Genomic DNA, 26,903 nt, shown 5'->3' on the forward strand with positions numbered 1-26,903 from the left:
AACTGCTTAGTTATTGAGTGAATGGAAAGTCCATCAAAGTCTCAGATCATCGGTCCTGGCCACCTTGCTATCTGCTCTGTTCTGTGTGTCTCCTAAATCTGTCCTCCTTCCACCTCTTACCATGCTTGAAACTAAACATAGCAATCAGACCACTGCTTCTGTTAAAATTTGATTTCCCTTTGGTCCCATTCCCCAGTTTTTTTTGACTTTCTGGAGCCAACTCCCTTCCCTGGCCCTGATTGCCCCATTAGAAAGTGAGGACCTGGAAGGTATGGACTAAATCATTTTTATCTGGCACCCCATAGGTGCTTGGCAAACATTTGTTAACGAACTGTTTGCTCCCTTGGTCAAATGAAAATCATCCCCTTTCAGAGGATGATTTGAAGATTTTTGTGATTAAAGAATCCTGGAAGCTCAAAGTAGGAAAGGGAACATCAGGGGTCACTTAGCCCAGTGCTATGTGACTACAGCATCCTCCACTAGTGATCATCCCTTGTCTGACTTGAGGCAGAGGCAAGTGAGTAGAGTAGGGAGAATAATTTATACCATAACCACAGCATTGTAAAGACAGACTACTTTGAAAGACATAAGAAGTCTCCACGACCCATGAGGATACCAGAGGATTCATGGTGCGGTGAGTATCCACCTACTAACAAAGGATTGAGCAATGAGCTACAAAATGGAGACGCACTTTTGTGTCTTGGATTCTACATATTTAATTTGCCTTTTGGTTTTCAATGTCTTAGTGGTTGGGGGGGTAGAGGGGAGGCAGAGAACCTAGATTTTTGTTGATTAAAAAATAGTTTAAGAAATCTCACAAACCCAAAACAAATGATTATCCATTCTTTACTGGGAAATTTCACCTAAGCTGAACACACTACCATAGCCCTTGGGACAATTCTCACTGGGGGCAGTCAGTGTCTTTCCCTCTCACTTCCCTGCCTCCCTCTGCATCATGAGAGAAACAGTGAGAAATGCAATGGTTAAACCATAGAGTGTGTGGAGGGGAAAGATGCCCTAGGCTGAAAAGAAGAAGGAGGGGGCAGCTAGGCAGTGCAGTGGATAGAGCACCGGCCCTGGAGTCAGGAGGACCTGAGTTCAAATCCAGTGTCAGACAAGTAATGATTGCCAAGCTGTGTGACCTTGGGCAAGTCACTTAACCCCATTGCCTTGCAAAAACTTTAAAAAAAGAGGAAGGAGATAGGTGGTGAGAGAAGTCTGAGGTGATCTTAGAGCATCCGCTCTAATGGTTAGACATGCATACCAAACTGTCCATTCATTAAGAAGGCAGTGGATTTATTCCTGAGTCAGTTTTGGCAGTGAAACAGTATCTGAAGTGGGGTGAAGAAGGGAATTAGGAGCAGGAAGGAAAAAAGTATAAAATTACAGAGAAAGTATAAAATAATAGAAGTATATAAAAGTATAAAATTACACCCCAAACCCCACCAAAAAACAAACCAAAACCTGGATCTCAGTAACCTTACAAGAAGCTTTACTAAGGAGCTCCTGGATCACTGGGACACAAGCTTGGAGGCCAACCAGCTTATTTACCAATGGGGAAACTGAGGTCCAGAAAGATAAACTACCATCTCCAAGAGGGATATGAATCCAAGTTTTTTGACTCCAGAGTCAGTATTGATACAGATTTATATATCAATCTGAGAGACTCGAGTTACTGTAATAGACTTCTTTATCAGTGAACCCACAAATGGTTCAGGGTTCTCAGGGGAATTTAAACCCTGAAGCAGCAGCTAGGGGAATTTCTGTGTTTCAGCACGGACTGATACAAAAAAAAAAACAGTCATCGTTTTCCTTCTGGGTAAAGCTGCCAACACGTAGATAAGAGTATCATTAATAAACATGCCAGGTGCACCACAAAGAGGCCAGTGGATGGTGATCACAAACTTGAAAGCCCAGAGATCTTCAGTAAGCCTGGCACTGGGGAATTTGCAAAGAAGGGCTCCCACGAATTGTGAGGACTGATAATCACCCTTTTATGGAAGAATGTTATTTGTTTGGGGTTTTTTTGGGGGTGGGGGTTAGAAGGGATTTTGCAAATGGATCTTTCCAGGTCTGCAGGGGATTGATTGAACAGCGATTCCTGTTGCCTGCCCTCTAATGGAGGCTAAGCCCTTTTCTGCAGACACTTAACATAAACATCATGATATGTGGTGGCATTGAGTTACGTATTGCCTGCAGCCTATTTTATTTATATCACTAAAGGGCCAGACATAATATTGCCTGCAGCTGATAATGCGTAATCAATACTGATGGGATCTTTTCTTTTCCAGCAGGACTAGGGACTGAACCTGTGGTTTTATTAGCTTAGAGAACTCAGGTCTCAGAGAGTTGTAGGAAAGGTTTCTTCACCAAGGTAAATCAAAGAACACAGGAGAATTAGACAAGAATTTATGCTTAGGAAGGAAAAATGTGGCAGAAGGGATCCCTGGTCAGGTATGAGGTGAGTATCTCTGCCAGGCAGTGAGCCAGGTAACAATCATTTCTTAAGAACTTTGCATGGGCCTGGCCATATGCTGAGATCAGAATTTTCCAACCAATTGGAATACTTTTAATAAATACTTTCCAAAACAATGTAAAGGCTAACAGACCGACCCCTGTGGGGGGGGGGGGGGAAGCAAGATTAAGGGAAAAATTGTAAAATTCAAAATAAATAAATACATTAAAAAAAAAATAAATACCCTCCAAGTGGCAGACACTGTGCTAGGTGTTGGGGATGTAAAAAAGAAGGCAGGAATGTTTGTTGATGAACTGGTTGCTCTATTGGCCAAATGGAAATTATCCCTCTCAGGTAATGATTTCAAGATTTTCATGATTAAGGAATCCAAGAATCTTAAAGTAGGAAGGGGAACTTCAGGGTCAAAGCTTTGAGTACTGACTGCAGAGTCAGGAGAACCTGAGTTCAAATTCAGCCTCAGACATTTGGCCCTGACTAGCTGTGTGACCCTGGGCAAGTCACTTATCCCTGACTGCCTTGCATCTAGGGCCATCTCCAGTCATCCTGATTCCTATCTGGACACTGGACCCATAAGACTCCGGAGGAGAAAGTGAGGCACAGCACCCGCTCCGTGCTTGTCATGACACCACCTCCCTGATGTCATGGACTTCTTTGAGAACAAAGGTCTAACATTATCAGCCCATAGTTATGTGAGCAAGTTCCAGTGCTCAAAACTGAGGAAAGACAATCTCAGAGGAAAGGCACTGGCAGTGAGGAATAGGGAGTGTAAAGGAGACCAAGAAAGATCTGTAGGAGATATTCCCCAAAGACAATCTTAAGGAACCACGAACCAAATGGTTCTCCTTCCCACTGGGCTCAGCCCCAAGACTCTCACACCCCAACTGCTGATGTTCATCCAATATTAACAGCAATCCGAAACATTCAACTAAATATCTCAGCAATAAAACAGCCAATATAATATAGAGAATGAATCGGTGGTCTCATGTAAGACCATTTTATGGGTTTCAATAGTGAAATGTTTCTCTTTGTGAGGTCAAAGGGGAGCCTGTTTTCCATTGAAATTGCAAAATCTTATTATGGACAGGGGTCATTTGGCAAGTTTCATAAGAGAGTTTGCCCACATCATCAATATGAATATAATTTTTCATACTGAAATATAGATTTATTTTAGGGAAATGGATAATATTTGCATTACATTTTATAGGCCCCTATGGTTCCATCTGGTTCTTATTTATTTAAATTTTACTCAGCCTGCCTCCTATTTTTGCTTACAGTTATATTCTGTAAGGTCAGAACTGCCCCAACTTAGATTATTCAATGGCACCATTCATTAACATTCCTTTGCTCTGCAGTCATGGACATTTGCAAACTCTGCTTTGATTTTAAAATAATAAAGCCGAGGTAATAAGATGTTTGGTGTAAAAATATATGACTTAAGCAATAATGGCAGAGAAAGCTCAGCTTTTAGGGGTGGACTGCCAAAGCAAACCAAACTTTAAAAAAAATACTGCACGGAGTTCATCTTGCGGGAAATAATCAAATAAAGCACTTGGTCACCTGGAAAACAATGGGCGCTCCTTCGAGTCACTTGGGCTCTCTTAGATATAAAGAGATCCAGAGACATTGATTTTTTTCAGAGGTTTGAATCTGTGCTAACAGTTGAAGGGCTGCATTCAACAAAGCACAAAGTGACCACAGAAACCAAACTTAAGCTTTTGGGAGATATGGATAGCTCTGGGGTGAGGCTCAGGCCAGGAGATGAGGGGGCTCCTACGAGCATTCAGAAAGTATGGAAAAAGGGTCAGCGGCAGTTTCCATGCCGATCATCATTACTAAGTTTCACTGCCATCAGGAAAGATGGGGTACGATGTTCTGTCCTGTGGATTCGATTACCCCTACCAACTCGGTGGCTCAAGGGCAGGGACTGAAATCATGAAACAAGTTGAGGGAATGATTGGACCTTGGAAAGAGAGAAAAATGGAGCCTATCTAGATGAAAGGTCCCAGGTTTGAGGGAATTTGAAAAACATTGCTCCTAGCAATATGTACACAGAATGGGGGAGGAGTATCACAGCTTTCATTCTAGACTCTTGGCCTCTGTCTTTTTTTTAAATTGCTTTTTAAAATTTTTTTTATTTATTTAAGGCAATAGGATTAAGTGACATGCCCAAGGTCACACAGCTAGGCAATTATTAAGTGTCTGAGGTTAGATTTGAACTCAGGTCTGGTGCTCTATCTACTGCACCCCTACTTGCCCCCTCTTGGCCTCTTTTTTCTTAGGTTTTTGTAAGGCAAACAGGGTTAAGTGGCTTGCCTAAGGCCACACAGCTAGGCAATTACTAAGTGTCTGAGACTGGATTTGAACCCAGGTACGCCTGACTCCAGGGCCAGTGCTTTATCCACTATGCCACCTACCCACCCCTTGGCCTCTTTCAACGGACCTAAGATCACAATAGTTTTCTTGGTGGCCAGATCACACTACTGACTCTTGATGAGCTCATAGGCCACTCAACCTGATGGAAAGAAGAGGATCCAGAATCCATATGTTCCCACCCTCTTACTACCGATGAAGAAAAGCCTTCCACTCACATGTAGAAATATGGATAATATTAGAGCCTTAACATTTTCCAGAATTTCATTGAAGATGCCCTCATAGTTCACATTAGCTACCTTCTTCCTAATTGGATGTGGTCCAAAGAAAGTATTGAATAGAACATGGCCCAGAGCAGCAATCATGTGGCTTGTTCGTTGACAATATTAGAAAAAAGGGGAAAAAAACTTCTCCAATTATCAGTGGTTTTACCCATTAAACTTCTTTTTCCCATCCACAATTTAATCTCAGAGTAATACATCACCAGTTAGATATATGGCTTTGGATGAATGCCTGAGGACAGAAAAGCCTACACCATGTCTCCTTTTAAAGAGCTCATTTCTGAGCGCGACTTCCGATTTGCGCAAGAACCGGATAGATGGAACTTCAAACAGCTCTTAGGAAATTCTCCCCATCCCAGATTCTTGGTTTCAGTAAAGGAGGAAGTTGTCAATATTGGTTAAATACCCATAAATACACTGTTTGCAATGCATCCTCATGCCAGAGAAGAGAGAGGGTTTATGAAGTATCCATAGCCTCATGGAGCCTGGGGGAACTGGGTCTTGGACAAATTTTGCCTCTTTTCTGAGATTTTGTCAGAGTTTAATGTACTATATCTGGGGGTAAGGGCACATCTAATCAAACCTGCTCATTTTATAGCTTAGGAAACTGAAGTCCAAGGTTAAGTGACTTGGAATCATGAATCTGGAGGAGACCAGGATCCCACCCCTCATTTTACAGCAGAGGAAACTGCAAGAAATGCATATCAGAGGGGGGAGCCTAATGAGAGTGTCTGCCTCCAGAACCAGCTCTTTCTCCACTGCACCAATGACAAGTTAGAGAAGAAACAGCCTCTGTCTCCTGCCCTGATCAGCTACACAGAGATCCCAGGGTAGATGCCTGCTGAGTGTTACAAGAAGAAACCCGAGTGCCCAGGAAGGTGACAAGGAAGACTGGGCTGGGGGATGGCTTCATCTCAGTGAAAAGCAGATTATTTAATGAACAAGCAACTTCCTGGCCAGACAACCCCTGTCCCACAGAAAAAGGAATAAAGAATGACCTGAAGCTTCTAGAGAATGCATTAAGGCTGAGAAGAGCCTTATAGAGATTATTTCAATGGATCCACTCAAAAGCCTATGTGATGAGGGCTATTATAATTCACTGAGGTAGGATTCAAACTCAGATCTTCCTGAATTGAAATTCAGCACAATTTGGATGCCCCAGAAATGAGGGCCAAGCTAAGCCTTAACACTCAACCAGTTGACAGCAGTATTTTTAATTCCTTCATGGAGGGAGGTGGCAGGGTGAGGGAAGATGGACTCTTGGATACTGAAAACCCTTTGACCTCCAGAAGGATGACTTCATGATCATGTTTCACCCAGAAGCAGAGTATCATAGGCTTAGTGTCAGGAGGGACCTCAGAATTGTCATGTCTAACCTTTCATTTTACAGAGCAGGAAACTGAGGCCCAGAGAAGTCATGGAATTTCCCAGTCACATACTTATGATCCTGGGATTTCAAATCCAGCCCTCTTTTCCCTGAACCACCATGGTGACTTGGGTGAGTCTGTGTGTTTGAGACCTGAGGTTTACTCATGGCTCCTAGTCAGATCAATCCTCACAAGAACCAGAGAATCTTCGAATTTATCAGAATATGGAGAGAAATGAGCCCTAACCCCTGATTTTAAAGGGGGGGTTAAAAGGAACTGTAAGACTGAGACCCAGACTGAGTAAGAGACTGGTTCCCATTGGCCACATCCTTGGGCTAACCTTGGATAATGAATGGTGGGATCCACCAGACTACACTGAGGGAAAAACATCTGTCATTGAGGTGTGTCTGGGAGGAGAGTCCAAGACTTCTTGGCACGTCCCTAAGAAGGGGAACAGAATAAGAGATTCCATGCAATCTACCCTCCATTTTGGCAGAGAGTATCTTGGACAACACCTAAGAGAAAAACATCCTTCAAAAGCAGCGTTATCAGATTTTATAGGTTTTCCACAACATAGGAGATTTTCTTCAGGAAAACTAAACCATGATGAAATTAAGTTAAAGAGATATGTCCCTTCTAGAGACTTACCAGCGGAGTATCTTTTCCTCCCACAATACTTAGACCAAGGCCAGAATGTCCCTTGGAGATTTCTATTATCATTTCTTGGCCAGGGACAATGGGGCAAGTGGCTGGATCCACAGACAGTGGCACCTGCAAACCACCTGAAAAATAAAGGAAGAAAGAAAGGAAAAAAGGAGGCAAAGAAGGAAAGGAGGAGGGGAGGGAGGGAGAGAAGAAGGAAGGAAAGAAGGGAGAAAAAGAGGGAAGAATCACCAATTACTTTTAAATTAAAGAGATTGCACAACAAAACACATTTTTCTCTTTGGGAAAGAAGAGAGGAACTATGGGCACTAAATATAGAAATACTTAAACACAGGCTTTTCTATCAATTGCTTTTTATCAGTTTTTTTCTTTCTTGTTATTAGGGAGGGTTCACAATGGGAATGGCCATATCATAAGGTTCACATTGTTGTACAGAAAAACATGACAGTAATGAAAACTTTTTTATAAATTAAGGAACATATGGAGCCCCTTCCCCAAACAATTAAAATACCAAAAAAGAATGATCCAGCAGGTTCATTAGTTTTGTGGTTTGTGGTTTTTCTTTTTTGTAAAAAGACATCCATCAGTTTGGAGAGCAGCTAAACAAATTGTGGTACATGAATGAAATGGCATCCTGTTGAAATGTAAGAAATGATGAATGTGAAGCATTCAGCCAAGCGTAGGAAGACGTAGCATTCTACGGGGTACCTCGTAAGTGTCTGATGAATGCATATTGATTGAATAATTGATAGTTGCCAAGTGAAGTTTGAAGAAAGAAGAAAATGTTGAATAAATGACTAGACTGTGTCAATGGAAAGCACATGTACAAAAAGGGCTTGGAGGGAGATGATGCTCAACCTGACTCTGGAATAGGATGAGAAAACCCATCCTGTCACCTTCCCCACAGAAGGGGCAGTCTGCATGGGATAGAACATTGCTTTTAGTGATTTACTGAACAGTTTTATTCTTTATTTTGTTTTATTTTGTTATTCTTTTAGTTGCTCTTTTTTAGATGAAATTTAATTTTTTCCAATTCCATGTAAAATTAATTCTCAAAATTAGTTTTTTGTAAGATTTTGAGTTCTACATTCTTCTCCCTCCCTCCTTTACATATTTCGCCTTCCTAAAACGGCAAGCAATCTGTTACTTTTTATAACAAGGGAAGTTTTGCTAAATGGGAGAAGGAAATGGAGGTTGTGGAAATAAAAGATGCCATTTTTTTATGAACTCATTTTGCATGATCCTTAGCCATGTAGAATATGCAGAAAGCATCTTTACCAAAAAAGTCACCCTGCCAGGTACCACAAAAGAACAAGGAGATCCCCTTGGTAAAGAGTCTACACTTTATGTGGGGTTGGACTGGACTGCTTAGCCCTGGAGAGAAGAACTGGGAACCAAAGGGGAAAAGGGACTATGGCACGGGGGACATGAGAGCTGCCCCATAATGGATTGGCTCTCCCTCATAGAAGGTTTCTGAGCAGAGACTGGGATAAACCTTTATGGGGGACATTATCAAGAAGACTCTTGTTCAAGTATGGCCACTGAGGTTGTCATTAACTCTGAGAGTCTTTGATTCTTGTTCCATCACTGGATTTAGAGGAAAAAAGGGCTATTATAGAAAATTCAAAGAAATGTCAAGGACAGAGAAGTGTTTAAGTGGGAGGAGCAAGCAAAATGAGGTATTTGTGAAAAACCAATCACTGGGGAGAGATTTAGGTTACATAAGGATGGATGAGCCACCAGAGAGTCCTGGCTGGGGCCCAAGGAATCCCAAGGGCATTTGTCTCATTCCTCCTCAGAGGAGGGAAAAGTTACTTCACAAAAAGCACAGACACCACCTCATTTTTCTGGTAAACATTTCAAGGATTAGGGAGAAGCCCACTGTCTGAAGAAGAATTCAAATCCAAGTCTTTCCAACTAAATTCACTAAATACTCTAGATTCTACTTTCTGATGCCCTGAGACCCTACAAGATTGTTTGTCCTTATGTTAAATGATCCAAAAGTCCATGAGGCTGGGAGTTCCTCCATTAGATTGACTTTTGCCTTCTTTGTATCCCTGAGCCCAGGCCTGGGCTAGGGTAACTAATAAAAACTCATTAACTTTTCAAAAATTTTACTTATTTAGGGCAATGGGGGTAAGAGTGACTTGCCCAAGGTCACACAGCTAGGCAATTATTAAGTGTCTGAGGCCGGATTTGAACGCAGCTCCACCTGACTCCAGGGCCAATCCATTGTGCCACTTAGCTGCCCCTCATTAAATTTTTATAATTAATTTTTCCACCTCCTGGTTATAGCATCAGTTGGCCCTTTATTATTGTTATTAGCAGGTCTCCTTCTAGTGCCCCACCCCTTTCATATCTTCTGTATGTCACTCCTAATGGACGATGGGCCACCATGTCGGGGTTATGTACGAAAAAGGAGCGTGCAGGCTGTGAGTGAGGGTTGACAGAAAGGGGAGGTAGTAAGGAGATTGTTGTCTGAATAATATGAATAGACCTTGTAAATCTCAAGCAGTTTTCCCCTCTATTCCTCCCCAAATTTGGACTTTTTTTATTGACCTTCAAGACCCTTCAGAATTTGCCTTTCTAATCTCAGCACCTTCCACATGGGTGAGGTAAACTGAGCCAATCTCTGCTATTGTAATAAATCCTGTATTATTCTATTTTTCTTCCTTTGCTGTACCCTCTGAATGAAATACTCTCCCTTCTTCAAGAGGACACTGGAATCCTACCACCTTTTAGAGTCAAATGAGCCAGTAACTCTGTACAATGACAGATCTGGATGTTCCTGGTAATAATGCAGATTGCAATCCATCCAGAATATCCCTGGTCCCTGCATTCCCATAATGGAGCCTGGCCTCAACTCTCTGGTCTACTAATGACTTTCCATGGACTTCTGTAATTTGATTAGAATGAGATATTGTGCAGTACAGCCATATATGCTGCCATCTCATTCCCCTTCCCAGATTGTAAAGTCCACGAGGGCAGGGGCCTTGTCTCCTTCAACACTGTTATTCCTTTAGTGCTAACCAGATGGTTCTGCATCATCAAGCAGGCATTTAATAAATCTTAGTAAGTAAATGGCAGTGCATTTTGGCTATTGGGTAGCAATTTTTACTTAGTTCCTAGTTCCCAGTTGGGTGTCAGTAGAAGAGGTCACCAAAGCAAGCTAAATGCCACATTCAGGTGAATGAAGAGTTAATACATAGACAGTTGTTTGAAAACTCACCCCTTGATGGCTGAGCTGCTCAGGAAACAAGAATTATGATAAAATATGCAAAAGACCCTGACAGACAACGGCCTTAATCCCAGTCTGTGTCACTGGTGAATTCCTCCATAGTTTAAATATTCCATCACTCAACGGCCTCTTACACAGTCAAAGTAAAGGGGGTGGGGTGGGTGCAATCCATTATTCACTCTATCTATTTTCCAAACCTCCAGGAAGGCAGCATCAGCCAGGAAGAGATGAAGAAAAAGGCAAATATTAGCTTCTCAAACTGGAAGCGAAAACCCACTGGCAATGATGCCTTCAAGGATTTGTCAAGGATCTCAGAAGAGTCTCTTACCATGGCTTGTGAGCTCTGTGTCTGCGGACCGGCATGAGGAAGAGGGGGCCAGAGGGATCTCCTCTGAACCAATGGGTTTTTTGGTAGAATATTTGGGTTGCTTCACCTGGCTGACAATCTGAAAAGAAAGAAAACAAATGTAAGGGAATGAGGAATGAAATTATTCTAATCAGGATTAATAATGACAATAGCAAGCACTTAAATGGGATTTTAGGACTTGAAAAAGTCTGAATCTCCCATTCTGGAGTAAAGGGTAGACCAGAGATCAAATCCCACTGATGACACCCAATAGTTGCATCCAGGTATGCAAAAGTCAAAACAGCCATGGTGGCCCCAGATGCAGCAGCTGACTTTGATGAATTTGATGTTTGATCAATAAACACCAAGAGAACTCAAGCTCCTTGTATTCTCAGAGCCCTAATACCCTGCCTGGAGACAGTAAGGGTTTAATGCATGCTTACTGATTGTGAAACAAATCTAAGCCTCCCCCACCCCATGTCCCAAAAGATTACTATGTAAAGCAACATAATATTGTGAGCTCAGACCCAGATGCTAAAATACTAAAACTCCATGAAGGGGAAATTGTTTGCATGTGATTATTTCCATTGGGAAAATGTGGAATATCACAAAAAGTGCTTGCCCACCAAAAGTTGAAGCCCTCCCCTGGGGGGTGATGCCCCTTTGCATCTGTAATGAGAACCCATCAACTGAATAGGAAACTTGATGATTGAATTTTCTAGAGATTCCAGGGTGTTGCTAAGTCTGAATTGTCCTTTCTCGAACTTTTTCTGCATTTATAATAATTAATCACATTAAGACAAGAACAAGAATATAATTTTCCCCCTGAGTTTTGATTTCTTTCCAAAAATATTACATGTGTTGACCCTGTAAGAGGTTAAGGCAAAGCACTGAGGAGGTAGTAAAGCTTCTAAACTGATATTTTAAAGGCTATTATAGTTGATTTGCCATGTCTGACTCTCCATGACCCTATGGACAATACTGTCCATGAGGTTTGTTTTGGCAAAGATACAGGAGCAGTTTACTATTTTCTTACTTCAGTGGATTAAGGCAAACAGAGGTTAAGTGACTTGCTCAGGGTCACACAGCTAGTAAATAATAAATATAGTTAGGTCTTTCTAACTCCAACTCTGGTGCTCTTTTCTCTATGCCATCTAGTCATCTCTGATAAGGCCATTAGCAAAGGGGGGGGGGACCCTAAATAAGAGATCTGAATTTAGCAGAAGACAATTTTAATAAATGAATCTTGAAAATTGTCACTACCATTAACCTCAATTTGGAATAAATAAAAAAATAAAGCCAATATCCAAAGGAAATGAAATTCAATTCACTTCCAAAGAAATCCCTTAAAGGATTATAGGTTTAGAGTTGGCAGCAGATTTGAAGAGCATTGGGCATCTGGTCTATATATAATATTTTTTTATTTTTTTAGGGTTTTTTGCAAGGCAATGGGGTTAAGTGGCTTGCCCAAGGCCACACAGCTAGGTAATTATTAAGTGTCTGAGGCCGGATTTGAACTTGAGGACTCCTACTCCAGGGCCAGTGCTCTATCCATTGTACCACCTAGCCAGCCTCAGGTCTATATAACTATAATGAAAAAATGGAGGTCAGAAGTAACTTATGTAACTTTTACAAAGTCATACATGTTGTGTATTGATTCTTTGACTACACATTGGAGATTGTTATCACTCCTCAATCTTTTTATTTAACAGAAGAGGAAACTGAGGCCCAGACAGAAAAAAATGAATTGACAAAAATTGCAAAAGCTACATTGGGAGCTAAGATTTCAAGATGTCTTTATACTACATGGGTTCTAATACAGATTGAGATCATAGAATGTTAACAAATGGACGCTTTTACTTGGTCCATAACATCAGAACATCTTATTCAAGTTATCCTTCATGGCCTTTAAGCATGCCCCTTAATTGGGCATCCCCAACTGTAATGTGAGGGGGGTTACATGCCCCCTAAGGTGCCCTGCAGCTCTATTTATATATATATAACACCCCAGAAAAAGTCATGACTCAAAGTAAATTACAAATATGAATTTAAAAGCTCTTTTCCCCATTTGAAAGAATATATAAAAATTCTATATATGTATTTATACACTATATATTTATAATATATATTATATATTAATATGGAACAATTTTGCAGATGCTACATATAAGGTAAACACCTTATCTATCTATCTATCTATCTATCTATTTATCGCTGTTTGCTTTAAGGATAGCCCCTTACCATCTCATTTCTGTGACTAGTTTCTTGTGTATCCTTGGGTAAAACCTCTCTAGACTTCAGTTTCTTCCTCTATAAAAGGAAAGATGAAACATGGTAAGGCCCTTGGGTCTAGAAGGACATCAAGACACACATTGGCTAGAATTCTTTGAAAGCTCTTGAGATGACCAGATAATCACAAGGCCAAGGCTGGGCACTGGACTCGCAAAGACCTCAGTGACCCTTTGAGATCAAAGAAGGGAAGGGGTCCAATAGGGAATAGATGAGGGCCAGATTTTCCAGAGTTCCCACCTCCTGAGATCACTTCTTTTTATTAAAATAAAGCCACTGTTCTATATCTAGCCCATGGTAATGAGGTAAGTGTGGGAGACGGGGCAAATGAGAGGAAAGTTGGCCATGGAGAAGTCACTTACTTAACAGCTACCAGGAGGCCTGACTGGCACCTGGGCCATGTTACGTCAGCCTCCACAGGCTGGGTTCAAATGCACTCTCCACCACTAATTAGCGGTGTGATTTTGGACAAGTCATTTACAGCTTTTTCTGATTTCTAAGAGAAACAAAAATACCCGCTCTACATGAGTCATGAGGTGGTGCTGAGGCAAAGATGAAATGCCATTTGGGGAAGCCTTAGGGCGGGCTGCAGGGGGAAGAAGGAGGGCTCTAGCTGGAGTGGTCAGATGTGGGTTAGAATTCTGGCTCCAGAACACAGAGCAAGCAGGGGTTCTTCACCTGGGGTCTGGGAACTTGCCAAATAGTTATAATAATATGAAAACCGTGTTTCAGTCATTGATGCTCTTTGGAATCCATTGTCTCTTTAAAATGTATTAAGAAATATGACAAGGCTCCACAGGACTGCACAAAGAAGGGTGTATGATCCAGAAAAGGTTAATAAGCCCAGATTTAGAGAGTGGATTTGGAAGGTGTTCCAAGGAAATGAAACACGTAGTAGCTCCTCCTTTCTTATTTATATCAAAGGTCAAATGCATTAAATCAGATCGACATAGCTTTAATCTCCCTCATCTTCATTTGTCCGATTTACCCAAAATAAGGGTGCTCTGCTCCCTTAAAATATGTCACTTTGTGTTTAATATATGGGAAATGCTAGTATTGAGTCTACAAGGAAGAACTTGGGTCCAAGGTGGGAGGCTTTGAGTCTTCTCCTTTGGATCCCCACAGTGATGAAGGTGAGTGGCCATAGTCCTTGGTGGAGCTCTTGGTCAACGTGGCCCTGACTCCAGGACAGGTAGCAGATGATGGCCACCGTCCTGAGCCGCCAAAACAAACCCCATGAACAAAGAGAAAACAGAGCAGGTACATACATTGTCAGGAAGGGGCTCTCCTCCCCTGGCTTCATCTGCTGCCAGAATTTGCCCGACTACCTGGGGCGACTCATCCTAAAACAGAAAAGGGGCAAAACCTTGGTTTCAGTGCCTGACTAGATTGTGGCTTGTTGCTCTCAGAAGAGAAATACCATTCCCATTTAGTTGTTGAATGGTCTAGACTTCCAATTCTAAAAAAAAAATTTAAAAAGGTATCAAGAGGGAAGCTAGGTGGCGCAGTGGATAAAGCACCAGCCCTGGAGTCAGGAGTACCTGGGTTCAAATCCAGTCTCAAACACTTAATGACCTAGCTGTGTGGCCTTGGGCAAACCACTTAACCCCATTTGCCTTGCAAAAAAAAAAAAAAGGTATCAAAAAAGCTTCAAATCTCACCATCCCAGAGAATTCAAAAACAAAACTTTTTTCCTCTTCAGTGGCAAAACAGGCAGAATGAGACTTGGAAACAGAATCTAAATCCTTCCACAAACACTTAATAGCCTTGTGACCTTGATCTAGTCAATTAAATTGTGACAAGCTTTTCCCTCATTGTAAAAAATGAAGACCAAAAAAAACCCAACAGCCATATCTACCAGGGTTATTATGAAGAGAAAATGAGATAATATTTGTCAAGTGCTTTGCAAATCTTAAATTGCTAGTTTTAAAAAAGTCAGAAGATGAGGTCAGTTATGGAACTAGCATTATTCCCATTTTGCAGATGGGTAAAATGTGGTTATCAGATGAAATGATCTGTCATTGCTTTCATTGCTGAGATTTGGCCGACATTTAAAAAAACAAATTTTAGCCAACATTTCTTGGATGTCCACCGGGGAGGACAAGGAGTATTTTGGTTGTCTTTTTAGTCCTCGACCTAGCAAAGGACCTGGCTCTTTATAGGCCCTTTAATGAATGCTAGTTGAATTAATTTGAATTGCTAGATGTTAAAGATTTAAGGATAAAAACAAAATTTTCTTGCCTTCCAGGAGCTTACAGTGTAATAGGAGGGCCATGGTAGGAAAAAGAGGAAAAAAAAAAAGAGAGTTAAACTAGGGAAGAAACTAAGCGAAAATGAAAAAAAAGCCTCTTTGTTGCCACAGAACACAGAAGCTTTTCCAACTTCCCGTGGAAATTTCCTTGCAAATATGGTAACATTTCTCTAATGTTTCACGTATGTTGAACACTTTACAATGATTATCTCATTTGATCCTCACAACAACCTTAGAGCTTTCTGACTACAGGTCTGCTACCCTATCTACTGAAACACCAGTTATCCCCAATTTTCTAGATTTAATAGTGTTTGATTCCCTTCCCTTTATTTCTTTTTCTTTTTTTTTTAAGGCAATGGGGTTAAGTGACTTGCCCAAAGTCACACAGGTAGGAAATTATCAGACCAAATTTGAACTCAGATTCTCCTGACTTCAGGACCGGTACTCTGTCTCTACCTAGTTGCCCCCCTCCCTTCACTTTCTTTTTTAGGTTTTTTTTTTTTGCAAGGCAATGGGGTTATGTGACTTGCCCAAGGCCACACAGCTAGGTAATCATTAAATGTCTGAGGCTGGATTTGAACCCAGGTACTCCTGACTCCAGGGTCGGTGTTCTATCCACTGCGCCACCTAGCCACCCCCCCTCCCTTCAGTTTCAATGAGGAGCAGTGAGTATTTGAGAAAGGAGGCCAGAAGGTTTTCTTTAGAATTTCTGACATACAATATGAACTCTATGGTACCTTTATCATCTTTCTTTTTTTATGCTTAGAATAAACTGAAATTTATCTTGTGTATAAACCTCAAGAGATTTTCTGTAGTACAATATATAAAGAAAATCGAACTGTGAAACAGGTTTCATATCACCACACCAGAACTAATCATCTCAACTGGGCCCATGCTCTAAAGAAAGAAGTCAGCTAGGGGGATGATGCTAGTTAGTTTCTATTTGCTCCCCAAAAACAGAGGGGAATTCTTAGAATCTTCCTTTTGACACGTATGTGTGTGTGTGTGTGTGTGTGTGTGTAGGCATGTGTAAATTTTTTAGCTTTGCTCTTCAGTATGAAATGAGTTACCTAGGGCAGAGTGGGCTCCCACACGGCACCAGTCCCCCCACCCCCATCAGTGAGCTGGTAGAGTGTAAATTAGCAAGGAAAACTGGTTTCAGGGGCACAGCTCAAGATTTTGCATGAACAAAGAACAAGATCTTCCTCCTGAGAGTTAGGGCTAAGAAAAGAGAAAACCAGTCAAGGCTTTAATGGCAGACATAATTATTCACACACCATATTTAAAACATAAGGGGAACACTCTCAATGCTCTTAGGGACAATTTCTAATCAACTGCAGCAGGCAGAGAGATGGAAAATTAAACCTGTTTCAGAAATGATTAGGCTTGGTTTCTGAAAAAACCTTTGTTCAAACTCAGATCCTGTCACTCATGGAATATTATTGAAGTAAATAGTCAGTCAAATGTAAACAGAAGAAAGGATTAAATTTTCTTAGTCTTGGTTGGATAGGAGGAAACAAGTGTGATTCATTTTTTAAAAAAATTTATTTAAGGCAATGGGGTTAAGTGACTTGCCCAAGGTCACATAGCTAGGCCATTATTATGTGTCTGAGACCAGATTTGAACACAGGTCCTCCTGATTTCAGGGTTGGTGCTCTACCCTGACCATCTATCTCAAACAGTAGATTAGATATAAAAAGTTTCAAATTCATCTTGATCCCAACCACCAATCACAGTAGATACTTCTTTTTCCCTCAGAGAAATTTGTAAGAAAGCTAAAAAAGTCTTCAATGGGTGAAGTAAACATTTCACTATTAGAAATGCAAATAGGTTCACAGATTTAAACCCAAAGTAAATGCATATCACTGAGGCTTGCAATACTTAAGAGAATTCAATAATCCTAGACTAAACAAAAAAGAAGTGGAGGACTGGGTATGGAATGTTGTACATGGTTAGACACCTTCAAAACACTGGTTAGTTTTGTTTTGTTTGTTTTTTAGTTTTAATTTTTAATTTTTTTAAATTTTTTTTTCAGGTTTTTGCAAGGCAATGGGGTTAAGTGGCTTGCCCAAGGCCACAGCTAGGTCATTATTAAGTGTCTGAGGTCAGATTTGAACTCAGGTACTCCTGACTCCAGGGCTGATGCTCTATGCACTGCGCCACCTAGTTGCCCTGTTTTTTAGGTTTTGCAAGGCAGTGAGGTTAAGTGACTTGCCCAAGGCCACACAGCTGGTTAATTATTAAGTGTCTGAGGCCGGATTTGAACTCAGTACTCCTAACTCCAGGGTCGGTGCTCTATCCACTATGCCACCTAGCTGCCCCAACACTGGCTCATTTTGCTGAATTGTTTCTCCACTCTTTTGCATTCTTTGTTGTAATGAATATTATTTAATGGATAATGCATGTGAGGGGGAAGGGATGCCCTGGAAAATGGAACAAGATATACCAATAAAAATAATCAAAATAAATCTTGGAAAAAGGAAAAAAAAGTGGGTATTAGAATAACAGTGAGCTATCCATCAGGTAACTCTTTAAAGATTCCAAAACACTAGCTATGTATGATCTCATTTGAATGTATATTAGAGATGAATAATTCATTTCCAACTAAGAAACAGATTCCAGGAACCTACCAGTTGGGTACGGTCACTCTCTGGTAATTGCTTTAGATCAACTTCAGTATTGGCTCCTTCTTCATTGCTAATGGCTTCAGGACCACTCTGTTCCTGAGAGGGATTTAAAAGAAAAAGGTAAAAAGATCAACCTTTACTCTAAAAAAAATGAGTTCTAATAAAAAAAAGCAAACAGCCCCAAAATATGCTTTCCAATGAGGTTAAAGTCACTAAAAACCATTCACTGAATTACAGAGTTCAGTAGGATCATGTACAGATGTATTGAAGCAGCAGCCAGATGGTGCAGTGGTTAGAGCACTAGGCTCAGTCAGAAAGACTTGAGTTTCAATGCAGCTGTGTGACTCTGGGCAAGTCATTTCAGCTTTGCCTGTCTCCATTTCTTCAATTGTAAAACGGGGTTCATAATCGTACCTATTTCATAAGGACGTTGCAAGTCATAATGATGTTTTGCAAATGTTAAAATGATATATAAATGCCTCCTATAATTATTACAACTTTTGTTTTAATGATCCCGCTCCCCACAATAACATAGTTACCCTTCAAGTATATGAAGACTGCCACCCTATTCATCTTGAACCTTCTATTTTCCAGGATAGTTACCTCCAGTTCCTTCAACTGATAATAATGGTGAGAATATTTTTTGAGCACCTTCAGATTCTCAGATGATTAGCTGAAGGCTATCTTACTTGCCAGCATCACAGTGGGAAACCCCTACCCACCATTTGGAAAAGATTATCATAATTACATATTTGTTCCATAATTTAAGGTTTAAGCAGGGACATGATAACATAGGTTCCTGCCTTACCCCGAAGCACTCTTGATGATGCTTCATAATGATAGCTGTGATCTAATATCTCCCATCTGCATACACCGACTACATATGTAAATAGGCAGACATGAATGTGCATTTATATATGAATATATGACCATAGATTTGTATCTAAATATATATTCAGAGATGAATACAGATAGATTTGAACATATATCTCCAACATTATAGTTTGTTCTACATTTGTATTTAGAAGTAAATGTTCAAATCTATTTGTATCCATCTCTGAATATATATATTTAGATATAAATCTATGGCTAATATTCATGTATATAAATGCAAATATATTTTTAATATACAAACACACACGTGGGGGGGCGTATACAAGGTATATTAGAGTTTGCAACATGTTCTACATATATTAGATTTGATTCTCCCAGCAATCCTGGGAGGGCTATTCGTATATACATTTTACAGGTAAGGAAACTGAGGTTGACAGAAGTTAGGAGAATCACCTAGCGTCAAAGAACTAGTTCATCCATCAGGCAAACTCTAAGACCAGAGCCGCTGCAGCCCTGGTTATGAATTGTCATGGCCACCGGTTAACTTCCTCAGGATGCTCTCTAGCTGATCAACCCGTTTTATACAATGAATTCTCCCTAAATACATTTTTAGAAGGAAACATCTACCATTTAATATGTCACATAAAAAGATTGCAATACAACATGTATCAGTCGGAGAGATCTCCAGGCTTGCATTGTGATAATAATAATGATAATGATAATCTGGGCTTCACATTTAACATCTTGTTTGAAGTTCATAACTATCTAATGAGTTAGCTACCTCAGGTATCATTATTTCTAATTTTACAGATTAAAAAACTCCAAGTTCAAAGAAGTTACATATTTTCAACTTCAGTCTGGTGCTCTCCTGCATGGATGGAATGGTCTTCCTCCTCCTCTCTCTGTGGGCTTCCTACAAATCCAGCTAAAATTCCATCTTCTAGAAAAGTCTTTCCCAGTCCTCTTAAAGAAGATTCCCTCTATTGACTATTTCCAATTTATTCTGGGTAGACTTGGTGTCTCCCCCATTAGACTGGCTAATAGGTGCTAATCAATGATTACTGTCTGCCTTTTGATCCTTAAAACTCCTCTTTCCTCCCCACCCCTTCATCCATAAGTTAGCTTCACTGTCCTAATTGGAGATCAGTACTGATAGAACTTCTCCAGGGCCTTGATTCTCTGTTTGGTGACTGAGTCACGAAGGAGAGGGTCTCACCACATTTTACTTCACACCCTCCTCTCCAGCCATCTCTGCTATTATCTCCTTGCAAACCACTCTACCATCCACCCCCAGACATACACCTCAAGCTCTTCTGTCTAGTTCTCTAATTATGGGACCATGAGCCATAATTAAACCAACTCTACCACTGTTTCTGAAAGGGAGATACCAATCTATTGTCTTGTGGCCTCAGGCAATATCTTTATGCCATTTGAAACTAAAGTACCTCTCCCTGACTCATTACCAACCTCTCTTTCCCCAGTCCCCAATGTAAGGCATTTCTCCTATTGGGATGGAAGGTCCTTGAGGGCAGAAAATGCCTTTACTTTTGCATTTATTGGTCCAGTCCTTAGTACAGTTCTAAGCACAGATTAGGTATCTACTAAAGGCTTTTTTACTCATTCAGAAGAGAATTAGACCCGTTAATGGCAGGCTATGAGACCCATCCCCCTTACTGCCACAGTCTCTAGTGGTGATTTTGTGGTAGAAGGACTGGACTCTAGAATAGACCAGGATAAGAAAGGAGAAAGACTTAGGCAAGCATCAGTTACAGTACTAGATTCTGGTCCTGGGTTTTAGAGAATTGAGGAAAGCTCACATTCTGCTTCAAACACTTATTACCTAAGGGATCCTCAGTAAACCATTGAATCTCCTTCAGTCTCAGTTTCCTCTTCTGTTAAATGGGATAATATTAGCTGATATCTCAGAGAGATATTTTAAGGATCCCATGAGATAAACACAAACACACACACACACACAAACATGCATATATGTATGCGTGTGTGTGTGTGTATGAATATATATATAGAGACTTTGTGGAACTTAAAAGAATTATAAAGAATGTTTGTTATTATGGTTATTGTTATACTAGAACCCAGGTCCCTTCATAGATATCTTCACTGCTTGTCTAATCCAACCCTCTGATTTTACAGGTGAGGAAGCTGAGGTTTAGCAAATTTAAGAGACTTGTCCCACAGTAAGTATAAGGTGCAGGATTTTAAATCTAGGTCTCTCTGCTCCAAATTCAGTTCTTTATCCATCTTCAAATCTAGCTATCTTTCTCCTCAATATTCTATATTTTGACAATACAATTTCAGAAATGAATATTGAAGTGCTTGTAAAAATATCACTGTGTATTCTAAAATAATGGAAAAGGGTTCTCCACCCCCCTGCCGCCCCAAGTCGGAACATTTTCAAGGAAAATAAAAATAAAAATAGGAGGCAGGTTAATTATTTAAGATTGCAGGAGTCACCTGATATTTCCTATACAGTTGATTTTTTTGTTTGTTTGTCCATTTGTTTTTGATATATTCTTAGTTACATAAGGAAATCAGAGATGGAAAGTAGAGCAATCTTAGACAACAGCAGCCAGACTCTAGGAAGGAATAATGTTCCCTGAGTTATGAAGAGTGCTGATTTTTCATGATAGTTCAGTCTCCTCAAGGGAAGGCAAGATGTGCATTGGGGAAGTCGTGTGTGGGTTTTGAGATTATTCATCAGTTTGTGCCAATCAGCAATGACGGAACAAAACTCAAGGTTGATTCATGACCAAAGGGACTCAGGGGAACTGTCCACCTCTATGCTTTGAGAATCTGCACCCCGATGCCTTGTAATTCCTAATAAATTGACCATAAGCTGGTCACTCCTCTGGGTGTTGTAGGTGCCCAGTCTGCAGAATGGAAATAACAACACACAAGCTGCCTAACTCTCAGTGTTGTCAAAGAAAGCTCTTAGCGGGTTATGGAAATAGGAGCCGCTCTTTAGGGAGGGAAGAATCGACCAGAAACAACCATATTGGTGGTCTGGCCAATTTCATCCATTTCCTTCCTTTTTATAGAGCAAGAAGAGCCTGGGAAAATACCCAGCTGCTTCATTTTCTAATTACCTTGAGAGTTTATTACATAAACCAAATGAAGAACCGCCCAGCCGCACATCATTTACATTCGGGATTTGTCCCTTTTTATTTAGCCCCGGTTCTTTATTGCATCCTCTTCCCCCAGCCCTCCATCCAATGTCCTGTCTCTCTTCAAGTAACCCCCATGATTTATTATTCCCATTGTCAGCCTAAACTCCCAGACATTTCTCTTGGCAGAGTCATGTTTACGATACGTGACAAATCTCATTACCTTCCCCCTCTCCCTCCCTTCATTTATTTATTTATAAGACCATGGAACATTCGGGAAAGGCTCTGCACATTGGAAGGTAAAATGGAAATTATGCAAATAGCCCCTTCTCTCCCTTTACCAGACCTACTCCATCTCATTAAATATTCACAAAAATACAACTTCCTCACAGAGGAAGAATCAGAAAACAAAAAGGGCTCATATTGAGATTGGGTTGTAGAAGGATAAAACCATTCAGCCAATAAACATTTATTAAGTCTCTACATGGTTGGAAGCAGCTAGATGATTCAGTGAATAGAGTGGAGTCAGGAAGAACTGTGTTCAAATCTGGCCTCAGACATTCACTAGCTATATGACGTTGGGCAAATCATTTAACCTGTTTTCCTTAATACACTGGAAAAGGACATGCCAAACCCTTCCAATATCTTTGCCAAAAAAACCTCATACAGGATAACCAAGAGTCAGACAAAAATGTGATAGTCAATGTGCTGAGTATTGGGGATAGATTCAAAGAAAGACAAAAGGATAGTTCCTGCCCTCAAGAGCTTACACTCTAATGGTGGGGATAACATGGAAATATCTGGGTACAAACAAGCTATAAGCAGGAGAGAAGGGGGAAGAAGAAAGGTTTCTTGTGGGAGGTGGGATTTTCCTCAGAAAACTCCTCAAAAGCAGAATCTTGGAACTGTTTTACAAAGGGACTAGGCTGTGTTCTATAGAAGTCAAAAGACATGCTCATATGGTGAGCTCTCAATCTATGACCATATGGTTCTATGATCTAAATAAGTTTTATGATAGGCTATAATCAATTTCCCATGAATTTATCACCTTAGACCAGGGTCACCAATTTCTTATATATCCTAAGATAAAAGACGAATTTCTATTGGAAGTTGTTCTTAATCCCTCCAAATTTCACTGCCTTCTCTCTGTTGATAATTTCCAATTCATCCTGTATAAAATGTGTTTGTCCATAGTTACTTGCAGGCTGTCTTCCATTACATTGCAAGCTTCTCATGGGCTGTGGCTTTCTTCTCCATTTTTTTGTATCCCCCAGGGCTAGGGACAATAGTAAGCACTTAATACAGATTTACTGACTGACTAAATCATTTTCTTCAGAATAAAATGAGAGAATTGGGATATGATGGCTCTTGGGTTCTTTCCTTGCTCTAAATCTTTGATCTCAAGATTTTATGATATCGAATGTTTATGTTATCAAAGTCCCTCTTGGGCCTCGATTTCCTCATGTGCAAAATAGAGGGGATTTAAAGAAGCTAAACTAATTCATTCACAGATTCACTTGTGGGTACTCCCATAATAATTTTATAAAAATAACAAAAACAAAAATAATAATTGACAATTTCTACAGCACTTTAACATTTACCAGCACTGTATCAATATTACCTCTTTCAACAATCATTTGAGGTATATATCAGTGAGTCTACCTCTATTTCAGAAATTAGGAAGCTAAAGTTCAGAGAAGTTAAAGGGACTTTAATTTCCTAAAGTAAACGCAGCCTACTCTATTCCTCCTACTCCTTGTAGGTTCAGATCTTTGTTCACCTGGAATGAATGTTCAAAATGTTCATCCTACTAGATCGACTTTATGATGTGTGTATCTAAAACACCTCACATTCTGAAAATAGACTTTTGTTATCCACTTGGTTTTTCTCATGTGGATGGTTAGGCTGCAGACTGGGGAGGCCACTATCCACAGCTGGGTGTCTTCAGCACAATATTGTTGCCAAAGAGCAACTGGTAGTATTCAGTGTAATTAGGGAATCCCATTTCTCTACGGATCTGTGTTGGAATGCATAGAATGGACCCCATTTTATGCCTTATTTCTCATTTATAATTAGATGAATAAAAATATCATCTTGTATCATCTATTAAGGAATCACATGGGAATTAATTGATCAAATACAGACAATATGCTGAAAACCTTGAAGCAATATAATTATTTGCTATTATAATTGTAGATAAAAATAATCATACTGTAACATAAAAGCTAATATGTACTTAAAGTTTAGAAACTACTTGACCTAAAACAGTCCTAAAAGGCAAAGTAAAATATTTTGCTTAGTTTCACACAGGGAGAAGGAAGGACAAAGGATTCAGATCTCGATTTCTTAGCTCCAGAACCCTCCTCTGACAAGTTTACAGTACCAGGCATGGCTGTTAACCTTACCAACCTTTCTAAAGAGACAAAATAGACAGAAAATAAAAACCAGGTCCAGACCAGGTAGGGCAGACTGTCTCCCAGTCTCAACAATTCAATAAACAGTTTAATTCAATTCAACAAGCATTGTATGTACCCAGGACCAAGCTGGGGAGTAAAGAGAAATGAAGTTAGATAAGGGCCCTGGGGGTTGTGGGAGCTCATGGAGAATGTTAATGTGGAACTGAGGATTTAGATTTAATCTGAAATCCATTAGGGAGCCACTAGAAGTTTGATTGGGGTGGAGGGGGTGGGAGAGAAGGAGGGGAAGAGACACTGAGCCAAAGGAGAGAGCCAGCCACAGAGTAGAGAATGCTGGGTTTGGGAAATAGAGGAGGGGATTTTCCATGGCTGGCCCTGTTGCTTAGGACAGTGAGAACATAATCTCTGGGGCTCAGTTCCCTAAATTTTATTGTAGTCTGGTACTGGAGATTAAAAAAATAAAAGGCCAGAGACAGTCCCTACCCTCAAGAAGCTTCCTATCTAATGGGGAAACAACATGACAATAGTTGCATAAATAACAATAAATGAGAAGCAGGCAATAGGAGTAAGGTGATAAATTAAGGTGGGCAGGGAAAGGCTTCCTGGGTAAACTGGGACATGATGGAAACCAAGATGCTGAGATGTTTCCTCTATTCAAATATGGGCTTCTTAAGGACAGGGTTCTGTGCCGGTCTCTCTTTGTATCCCTAGTACGTAGTCTGGTGCCTGGAAGGTCCCCCGGTGAGTAAACAGAGAGCTGAGATTAGAAGAGGGCTCATCATTCTGAACCCCAATGCAGCTCCCATGGGGCACCATTTTTCTGCTCTTGCGGCTCCTGGTTCTTACACCCATGACCATTCACTCATTTATTTTATATACATATATGAATGGCCTCTCCCAATTAGGATACCCTAAACTGGGGTCCTTGAACTTTTTAAAAAACCTTATTTTGATGAATCTATTTTACTGTAATTGTTTTCCTTTATAATGCCACTTATTTTATTTTTTAAATTTAAAAATATGATTTAAAGAATGGGATGGCAGATGCCATTAAAAGAGCAACTGAAAAAAAAGGTTTAGAACCTATTTTTCTAGTATGTTGATGATGGTGCTTGTCCTTCATTTTAGAAGAAGTCCATGACACCAAGGAGATGATGCCATGGACTTGATTTGGATTGAGTGAGGGCTGTTCTGTGCTAAGGCAACGGCCTCACTTTCTCCTCCAGAGTCATCTGGGTTCAGTGGCCAGATACGATTCAGGATGACTGAAGATGGTCCTGAATGTGAGACAATCCAGGTTAAGTGACTTGCTCAAGGTAACACAGCTAGTAAGTGTCTCAGGTCAAATTTGAACTCAGGTCCTCCTGACTCCAGGCCCAGCTCTATCCACTGCACCATCTACCTACATTTTTAAAAATGTGAACTCTTTGTGAAGAGGATATCTGCACAGAATAGGAACATAAAATAGCACCTATTGGTATTGTTTGATTCTAGAGTTTTTTCCCCTCAATCTAACGTGCTAAAAATGCAGCCTAGACTGGCCCATAGAATAGAGGAGAACTGTATAAGAAGAGCCCCATATATGTTCGCTTATGCAAGGTAAGTATTACAAGATTTATGTTATTTATTTGGTCTACAGCTCAGAATATCTGACAAGTGAATATAAGTTATTAATATAAATCTAAGGGTTGAAAGGGAGCTTGGAAAGTACTGTAACTCATTCTTTCTTGACTATCATGCCAAAGGGAAAAAAAAGAATCTGTCTCTAAAAGTGATTTTGGTCATTTTCTTGTATCAGAAAATGAAAAGTGTGTAATACTGCTTCCATTATGGCCTCAGGGGCCAAGAAACTCCACAACTATTTTGTGGATCAACAGTCATTGGTGCCTGGCAATATCTACTTCTCCTGCTCCCTTTAAATGCATCTCTTTTGATCTTTTCTCAAAATGTCCTTTCCTTTTCATTAAGGCTTAGCAAATCCTTTTGGAAGAAGAGATGCAAGGAAAAAAAATAGAGAGCTATCTCTGCCCTGACATCTGCATATGAATGCAGCATTGAACCAGGCAAAGAAGCCAAGCAGATCAGGACAATATTAAAATTAAAAAGAGAACATGGTAATTATGCACATATTAAAAATAGGGAAAGCAGTAGAAAGTTATTTGATGGTTCTCATCCTGCCTCCCTCTCATTAGAAAATGAACAGGAATTTTAGATGTTGGGATGGGTTTTTTTTTTTTTGATTCCTTACCTATTCGGATAATGCTGGTAAACATTTAATACGTTTTTATTAACTAGTGGTTGAAAATATCCCCAAAAGAGGAAGCAATGTGGTACAACTGAAAAATCACTCCAATTTGAAATCAGAGAGTTGGGATTTAAATCTTGGGTCTAGACATCAGAGATGTCATTTCTCCACACCAGGCTCTATAAAATAAGGGGTAAAATCTAAGGACCCCCTCAATGTAACATTGATCCACTGCTCCGAATATGTTTATAGACAGGAATAGGAGAAGCAATGCTACATTTGGAGTCTAACAGGTAGGTCTGAATTTATCAACTCTGTTGATTATTATCTGTATAACTTGGGCTAATTTAAGTCATCTTTTTGCTTTTTCAAGAGTA

At 40.2% G+C, this 26,903-nt stretch overlaps 1 protein-coding gene across 9 annotated transcripts in view; it reads right to left on the reverse strand.

The window, feature by feature from the left end:
• The window catches only part of PATJ (PATJ crumbs cell polarity complex component), a 331,197-nt gene that overhangs the window by 45,089 nt on the left and 259,205 nt on the right, over positions 1 to 26,903 (reverse strand). For 6 of the 9 annotated variants that reach the window (XM_074221287.1, XM_074221283.1, XM_074221285.1 and 3 more), the window contains exons 31-35: positions 17,912 to 18,004; positions 14,299 to 14,373; positions 12,983 to 13,051; positions 10,724 to 10,841; positions 7,143 to 7,276 (exon numbers count right to left, since the gene is read on the reverse strand). In XM_074221287.1, coding sequence (XP_074077388.1) covers positions 7,143 to 7,276; positions 10,724 to 10,841; positions 12,983 to 13,051; positions 14,299 to 14,373; positions 17,912 to 18,004 — 489 coding nt within the window. The remainder of the gene's footprint in view (positions 1 to 7,142; positions 7,277 to 10,723; positions 10,842 to 12,982; positions 13,052 to 14,298; positions 14,374 to 17,911; positions 18,005 to 26,903) is intronic. The other 3 variants (XM_074221289.1, XM_074221291.1, XM_074221288.1) reach the window with 2 other exon arrangements.

Source organism: Macrotis lagotis, chromosome 2 (genome assembly GCF_037893015.1).
Source record: "Macrotis lagotis isolate mMagLag1 chromosome 2, bilby.v1.9.chrom.fasta, whole genome shotgun sequence".
NCBI classification, from domain to species: Eukaryota; Metazoa; Chordata; class Mammalia; order Peramelemorphia; family Peramelidae; genus Macrotis; species Macrotis lagotis.